Source organism: Argopecten irradians, chromosome 15 (assembly GCF_041381155.1).
Source record: "Argopecten irradians isolate NY chromosome 15, Ai_NY, whole genome shotgun sequence".
Taxonomy (NCBI): domain Eukaryota; kingdom Metazoa; phylum Mollusca; class Bivalvia; order Pectinida; family Pectinidae; genus Argopecten; species Argopecten irradians.
Window position 1 is genome coordinate 25185311 of NC_091148.1, and position 8726 is coordinate 25194036.

General features: G+C 37.4%; 1 protein-coding gene across 1 annotated transcript; it reads left to right on the forward strand.

Moving 5' to 3' along the window:
* The first annotated feature begins 2038 nt into the window (after nucleotides 1–2038).
* LOC138309846 (uncharacterized) lies at nucleotides 2039–5087 on the forward strand. Its single transcript, XM_069251088.1, has 2 exons — nucleotides 2039–2844; nucleotides 3945–5087. Exons 1-2 carry the CDS (start codon nucleotides 2462–2464, stop codon nucleotides 5047–5049), a joined length of 1488 nt encoding a protein of 495 aa, XP_069107189.1. The 5' UTR covers nucleotides 2039–2461; the 3' UTR covers nucleotides 5050–5087.
* The last annotated feature ends 3639 nt before the right edge of the window (nucleotides 5088–8726 follow it).

Genomic DNA, 8726 nt, shown 5'->3' on the forward strand with positions numbered 1-8726 from the left:
CTTGCACTGCCGTGGGTTTCTTCAATCACTGTCGACGGCAAGTGTTAACTTGCTGGACACAAGCCTGTTTCTCATTTTTCTTGGCATCAATTCACTGGTCGTGTAATGGTTTGTCACAAATCTTGTGCATTTCAATTGCCCGTTTGGCGTCTCTCCTTTAACTGAATTCTATTCAATCCCGTCTGATTTGGAAAGCAAACATTTCTTTTATGGCTCTGACCAGTCCCTATAACCCTCTCGCTCAGGAAAATCTGAGATACCCTAAGCTTAGCCATATAGTAATACTGCTAGGTGGAGACCTTTTTCACTAATCGACCAGTGATTTATTCTCGAGCAGGCCTCAAAATATGACTTAAATTCAACCCATAGTGTTGTTCCGTCATGCTGTACGTAAACAGTTTTTCTTTTTCGGTTTCCCTGCCGTGTGTAACAAATTGGGTATAAATCAGTATAAGAAACTGTAAGGCATTTGGTGTAGTTCATATGGGAAGCCAACAATATATTGATAGGTATAGACCTGTGATAGTCAGCAGCAGTAGGCGCGGTATCACGTAGTCTGTCATCTTGCGAGAGGATACCCAAGATAGGCAGGGCAGACCCTGGCGTTTAGTTTATCATAGCGGTCGACGGTGAGGCCATCGTGAAGCGTATAAGTTTTTGGGGGTAAATCGGAATTATAGATTTTGTTAAATATGCACAAAGGGTCGGAAAGCAGTAGGTGTTAGGTTGTTAGATATACTGGGATTTTTAAGGTGTTCTGTGAGTGACACAAAAGCGAGGAGGAGTAGGGCTAATGAATATGTATATGACATTGTCAAAACAACGCTAATTTCAAAATAAACTGTCATATATAAAACCCATATGACCCTCTGATTACAAATCACAACATTAACATTGCATAAGTTGGGACGACATCATCAAGATTGCACTGAAAAAAATGAAAAAAAAAGTCCTAATATGGACATTTTTCAACTACGTAGACAAATGAGGTTTCAAAACGACCACACTTGACCAACAAGTACCTATCACAGTTATGAGCTGCGGTATAACACTATATCGGTAGTTCATTGGATCAAAGGACAGACCGCTGTCACATCTCTAACTAACTACTCAATTAAATAGTGACCCACACCATGCAAATGATAAACAAAGACAGATTTTTTAATATCAAGACGGGCTTTTATATCCTTTGATTTAGTTAATTCTGGTCCTACAAACGCTTTATTGGCTAGAGTAACATTGACTAGTCTAGCGTGAAATATACTGTAAACAAGTAACCCGGATGATGAACACATGTAATAAACAAACACATAGCGATGCCTGATCGTGATGTGGTATTCGTGTCCATTACACCAGGTAATAACTCTGATTTTACTCAGGGTACTACGTCTTTTTACGGTACTACGTAGGCCTGGTCATGAGTCTCAAAAACTTAACTTTACAAGGAGGGATGTATAACACAGGCGACGTAGGGAACAAGCGTCATGTGTGTCCCTTTCCTCGTGGGATCACTTTTGGTAACATAGAGTCCTGACGCTGTCTCCAGCAAGACATACCTGACATAACACTAACGAATTATATTAACACTTACTAGCCTGAAAAATACGTCTAAAACAAAAAAAAAATAATAACAAACACGCTATTCGAGGCGTCACCAAAAATTACGTATATTAAGGAATGACAGCAAGAACGTGGAATAGAAAACAACGGCTGAAAAAGACTGAATGACAGTATACAATAAGAACAGCATAGGGCAGATGTGTATATACAAAAATGAATGTGTAAAACAAATGACCGAAGAAGTCAAAGCAAATGGACTAAATCAGCGCAAAAATGACACAAATCAATTGCCGTTAACAGCTAAGTAGCTCAATAAAGGAAAAAGGAAGGGAGACCACTCTATATAAATCTCGTCGAATACGAGATGTGGTTCGGTAGGGAAACGGAATTCTCCAATCTTATGTTTGTTTCGGCTACGCAAATGGATGTTGATAGCGTATCTGCATACTAAAGTTATGGTAACGTATTGCTGAAACGAAATATACAAATATACGAACAATTCAGTTAAAGATGCTCCATCGCTGACAAATGATATTTTTTAACTTTCTAAAACAGGAGCAGACGATTTAGTATTTTTCAAGATTACCGTGTTTGGCATGATGGGTTGATATATAAATTGAAACTAGCGGGCTTATCAGGTAACATTATTATATGGTTTGAAATTTCGATTATCATTAGGTCAAAGTAACGCACGGGCTCGAGTTCGAATGTGATATTGATTGGCCAATTGGACAGCACATGTTTTTTTTTTTTTTTCATTTGCATTTTTTTCAACTTCCGGTTTATCACGTGAATATGTTATGCACGAGCAGGCTGTCTTGCCCTGGGTAAGACAGAGAAATCTTTCCCTCGCAGAAGTACGGATATTTCTGTCCGATAGGATAGAAAATATATAGCTGATATGTTATTTTGTTTTATTAAAGCGATCTGCGATGAATCATGGGGAAAGTTGTTCGAGGTGGAGGCCGACGGAAGTGTCCTATACGGTACCAGGGCTGACGTGTTGTTGGCGGTCCTACGGGGTGACGATCTGCGGATACACCTACCGCATGACCTTTACCTTGAGGTTGAAGAAGTCAAAGTAAAAGGCGGGGTCATCTGTACGGGTTCTATATTTGTTCTGTCCAAGAGCAGTTGGGACACATTTGAACCGAGTATGTACTGGGAGTTTGCCAAGGTGTGCGACGATGGTACGGTACACTGGGGCAATGTTAATCTTGGTGAGGATGTAAGTCCGACCTCCTCCACATCAGCAACAGGAAAACACTCTGTTTGGTTCAGCAGGTAATTGTTAAGGAACGTATTTTTAAACTTTTCCTAAAAGTATATAAATAGGTTCGATTCTTTAAAACCTTAATTTAATAATATCTTAGAATCGTAGTGAGAAAAAAATAAAAACTTCCTGACGAGTTAAATAAAGAATAAAACTAAGATACTTTTATACCATGCGACTACATAACCTTCATTTCAAATAACGTCAATGTATTATTGTCATTATACCCAGATATCAGATTGGAGAAAATACGTACAAAAATCGACAATACCACAATCAACTTAAGACATACAATTTAAAATAATTAACCAGCTGTTGTAAATGCAAGTAAAAAGTATATAAGAGCAACCAATCAGAATCGAGAAAGAATGGAGACGACCAATGGCAGCCGACAGCCAATGAGTCGCTGTATGTACATTTATTGTACATGTGTACTATGCGTTTAAAAGATTTAAAGAATAATAATCGCCTTTACGATAAACAAAAAGAGAATACATGTACAACCAATCAGAATCAAAAATGAATATAGATGACCAATGAGAGATGTTATAGGTATTAACACACAGGGATGTGTAACAGTTATATAATTATTAAATAGTCATTAGATTAGAGGTTATTAAATAACAATTTTGATATCGCACCCTTTATCAGCCCGAGACCGCCATATAAGGCCAAATTGTCATACCATAACCTTTTTGTCACACACACTGAAAAGGTTTTTATTCTAACAATCTTAAATCATAATTAAAACGTATTGAGCAGACCCTCTGCACAATTATATTCATTATAAGATTATTGAAATAATGGATTTTATATGAATTGTTTCATTATTGAATATAAAGTGTTACTTGATAAGAAAATATTCGACGAGTTAACTATTGAACTAGTTATTGAACTTGTTATTTTCATGTCCCTTTTTGTTGACAGAAGCATACCATTGGTTTTATTTATATCCAAAATAGTTTCTTTTTGTGTTATAACTGTTAGATATGAATGGTGGCAATTAGAGACAATATAATAATTTGAAATGCACGTAATGATGATAACATTGTATGAGTTTGTTCGTCTATTCTTCATAGTTTGCTTATTTACTATATTTATATATTTTAAGACGTTTGCGGAACACGACCTCTCAGATGAACCCTGTGTATTGTAACCTTCGTGACGGTTCCTCGGCCTGTGGTAACATGACTGATCTCTTCAATGCTGTAGAAAAGGGTGCAGATATAAGGATGGTTCAAAGTCCGCACGGATCTTCAATTTTTATATTCAGTGCTGACCGCGTCGAGTTTGTTATGAGTGGGTGTGGAATAGCGTCACAAACGTTTTGGAGAGTAACGTCACAGGTAGGTAGTTCCGACTCTTGGGCTTGGGGGCACCCTTTCTATTGGGTCATGATGTTATTTTCGTCCTTTGGAAGCAAGGAGGTTTCCCGACCACATCTTGGTGCAGATACAGCTAGCAAACAAACGTTTTCATCCTCAGCTGATATTGACTGGTTTGCAGACTACTGTTGGATTCTTAGTTTTTCCCATGGTAACAATGGTGATGCATTTGTTGGATCTAAACAAGAACTGATAGACATGATCAAACAAGGCAGAAAGGTGAGAATTATGTTTGATGGTTATGTGATGGACGCAGATAACATTATCATCAACAACGATAGCATCACTGCCCAACTTCTGAGCCAAGCAGTATCAGAATCAGAAACGAAACAAAAGGTAGGACCTGTCATATCTAAACTGGTCCGAATATCTACTAGTGGAGAGATATACACAGATCTATATCAGCGTGGTACCTCCCAGAAGATGGGAGATACTAAATCTACCACGGCATCCTCCTGGTTTGTCGATACCAGAAAACGGCGTCTTCTTCTTATTACAGATTCTATTGGGTCTCCTATTGAAGGGTCAAAATCGGATTTATTGGACGCCGTTCGTGCCGGGTCAAGATTACGATGTATTGTCAAACTTTCGCCAACAGAGATTCTAAGTGTAACCGTGGACAACATACAGGTGAATACCGATGGTAACATTGCTGCTCAGTTCTTTCGCTTGATGGAATTCGATGATAATGACCCTAGCTTCATTCCGTTTTGGAGAATTTTGATTTTAACCACAAATGGTAAAATGAAGGAGACACGATGGACACATGGAGAACATGAACATAGAGGCGACAGTGTTAGTTATGTCGACATTGAATGGTTTGTAGACTAGATCCAGGTCTATACATGTGGTTTTATGGTCTTAGTGACTCTTGGAGACCATTAACATAGAGGGGAGAGTGTTAGTTATGTCGGCATTGGACTGTTTATAATCTAGATCTATGTCTACAAATGTGTTTTGTATGGTATTCAGTGACACTTGGAGAACAGGAGCATAGAGAAAATTGTTTTAGTTATGTCGGCATTGAATTTTTAGCTCACTTGGCCCGCGCGGCGTCCGTCCGTCCGTCCGTCTGTCCGTCAACGTTTCCTTTAAATCGCGACATGTCATAGAGTTCTTAATAGATTGTAACCAAATTTGGCTACAAACATCCTTGGAGGAAGGGGAACAGAGTTTGTATAAGTTTTGGCTCTGACCCTCCGGGGGCAAGAGGGGCGGGGCCCAATAGGGGAATTAGAGGTAAATATTCAAATTCCTTCAGAAAAGAAACAATGAACCTGTATCCAAAACATTACTTGGCATTATAAACCAGGTGAGCGATACAGGGCCTCTTGTTTGTAGTCTAGATCCATGTGTTTTTTATGATGTTTAGTGACACTTGGAGACCATTAACATAGAGGTGAGAGTGTTAGTTATGTCGGCATTGAATTGTTTATAGTCTAGATCTATGTCTAAAATGTGTTTTGTATTGTCTTCAGTGACACTTTGAGAACATGAACCTAGAGATGACAGTGTTAGTTATGTCGGCATTGAATGATTTGTAGACTAGATACTGATCTATACAGGTGTTTTGTATAGTCTTCAGTGACACTTGGAGAACTTAAAGGGGAAAGTGTTAGTTATGTCGACATTGAATGATTATATGATAAAGATAAAACCGTTCGTCCTATATGTACTTGATTAGGGTTGGACATACTTACAGTGTAGTTTTATAGATTATAATTCTATAATAAAGATAAAACCGTTCGTCTTATGTGTACTTGATTAGGGATGACATGTGTAGATTTATAAGCTCACCTGCCCGAAGGGCTAGTGAGCTTATGCTGTGGTGTGACGTCCGTCGTCGTCCGGCCGTCCGGCGTCAACTTTTCCATTTAAACAACTTATTCTCCAAAACTTGGAGACCTAGAGTCCTGAAATTTGACTTATAGCATGCTGGGATGAAGGGCTACCAAGTTTGTTCAAATGAATGACCTTGACCTTCATTCAAGGTCCACAGGGGTCAAATTGATGAAAATCTTTAACAGACTTCTTCTTAATAACCAAGAGGCCTAGAGACCTGAAAGTGGGTCTTTGACATGCTGGGATGAAGGGCTGCGAAGTTTTGTTCAAATAAATGACCTTGACCTTCATTCAAGGTCACAGGGGTCAAGAAGGCTAAAATCTTAAAAACGACTTCTTCTTAATAACCAAGGGCTTAGGGACCTGATATTGGGCCTGTGGCATGCTTGGATAAATGACTACAAAGTTTGTTCAAATGAATGACCTTGACTTTCATTCAAGGTCACAGAGGTCAAATAGGCTAAAATCTTGAAATGACTTCTTCTTAATAACCAAGAGGCCTGAAGACCTCATATTTGGGATGCGACATGCTGGGATGAAGGGCTACCAAGTTTGTTCAAATCAAGGTCACAGGGGTCATATAGGTTAAAATCTTTAAAAGACTTCTTCTGAATAACAAAGAGGCAAATGGGCCTCTAACGTGCTTGGGCATGATATAAGTTCTTATTCACTCTCCTATTGGTTAAGTATGAACCATGCATGATTACCAGATAGCAGGTGTGCGATTCGGGGGGCCCATTGGGCCTTTGTAGATTATAATTCTATAATAAAGATAAAACCGTTCGTCTTATGTGGACTTGATTAGGTCTGACAAGGGGATATATATGTATTCATATTGTTGACAATGTAGACGTAATTTTCTGATAAACTTTGATTTCGAACGTTTTATTATCCCCCGCCCAACGAAGTTGGCGGGGGATATACAAATGGGTTCCGTCCGTCCGTACGAATGGTTTCCGGAGCATAACTCTAAAACCAGTAGAGATATTTCCAAGACACTTCATACACACACTGGTCTTATGGTCTTGTAGTGCCTTTTGCTATTTTTAGGTTTTCATTTTTTGCATTTTTTCCGTAACCATGGAAACATTGTTGAAAATATCATATTTTTGTACCAGGTTCGTTTCCGCAGCATAACTGGAAAACCGTTGAGATATATGCACGGAACTCCATAGGCACATTAGTTTTATGGTCTAGTAGTGCCTTTTGCTATTTTTAGGTTTTCATTGCTGAAAATATCATGGTAAATGGTAAATGTTACTTTGCAAAACTCCACCCATCTTTGTGTATATAGTCCAATATAAATGTCAAGGCTTTATACCTGATTCAACAATTGCAGCCCCGCTCTACTTGAATTATACACCATATTTTTTTAGCTCAACTTCCTTTTTCCTGTTTTTTTTTTCATACACATAAGCCTCCACAATCAAACTTACTTCAGCTTTGATATCTCCATTGGCGGGGGATCTGAATGACTATGTCCTTGTTCGTAATCAAACGTTAATGTAGAGACTTTGTGTCCACTGATGAAAATATTTATCAATGGATTTGTTGACAGATGTATGTGCTATAAGTTAAAATAATATATTTCCTATGGCTAACTATATAATAATAGGCAAGCACATCATTATCACAGGTCTGGTGTTGGTTAACACAGCAGTTAGAACCACTGACCGGTGGGGCTATCTGAGAAACTTATAGATAGGGGCCTGCATTGGGAAATACAATTTACTTGTAATTTTATTTGGTAATTTTAAAATATTTTAAAAAATACACAAATACATACTTTAGAGAAATATGAACACAATGTATACAAAGCCACATTCAGAAATATACCCATCACATTTTCTATTAAATGTGTGTTGTGTATGTTACAGTAGTGAATTCCGTATGTATTCTGTAGTCTGTGATATGTATTGTCCCCTCCGGGTCTTGTCAGTGCACTCAATACATGTATTACTGTGATGTCAGAGTTGGATGTTTTATTAGTCTATAATAGATAACAGTTCATTACTATAAAACGCATTAATATTAAAGCATTTATCAACCTCCATTGTACTCCTGGTGAACAGTTACATATATAGAGCAGAATCTTATATAGTAAGCAATCATTGTTTCCCGTACTTATATATGCCATTAAGATTTGGTGCTTTGATTTCCTTATGTGGATCGGAAATATTGTATTCTATCAATTTCCGTTTTAGTATTTATTGTTTCTGTTGCTTTTGGAAATTGTAAGAAAATGACAAGTATATGTGTAATCTTGAAACATTCTTAAAAGGGACTTAAAATGAATATGATAAGTAGAATATTATACAGGGTGTGTGGATTTAAATGTGTACGGAGACAACCTGTGTGCCTACATTGTAAGCGAAACAGTTTGGATATTTAGTTGTGGTAAAACATGTACATGTATTTACATTTAAAAATGCACAAAATACATAAATGTTAAACGATTGCCTAAAAACAAAACAAAACACAGGGATTTATTTTAGCATGACCTGACTTTTAATAATGTTTAAAACCAGTAAATATTTGATATAAAGGAACAAATATCTTTTTTATAATTTTTTTTTTGCACTACATATGAAATCCAATAGTCCTTTTATGCTGTACTATGCTATGTTTATTCTTTATAACGTGTTTATCAGTGTTTCATATTTTAT

What these genes read in the sequence shown, in the direction of transcription:
- LOC138309846 (XM_069251088.1), top strand. Translation starts at nt 2,462, where the DNA reads ATGTTATTTTGTTTTATTAAAGCGATCTGCGATGAATCATGGGGAAAG. An exon ending in CACTCTGTTTGGTTCAGCAG is followed by an intron (nt 2,845 to 3,944) that starts GTAATTGTTAAG and finishes ATATATTTTAAG; the next exon opens with ACGTTTGCGGAACACGACCT.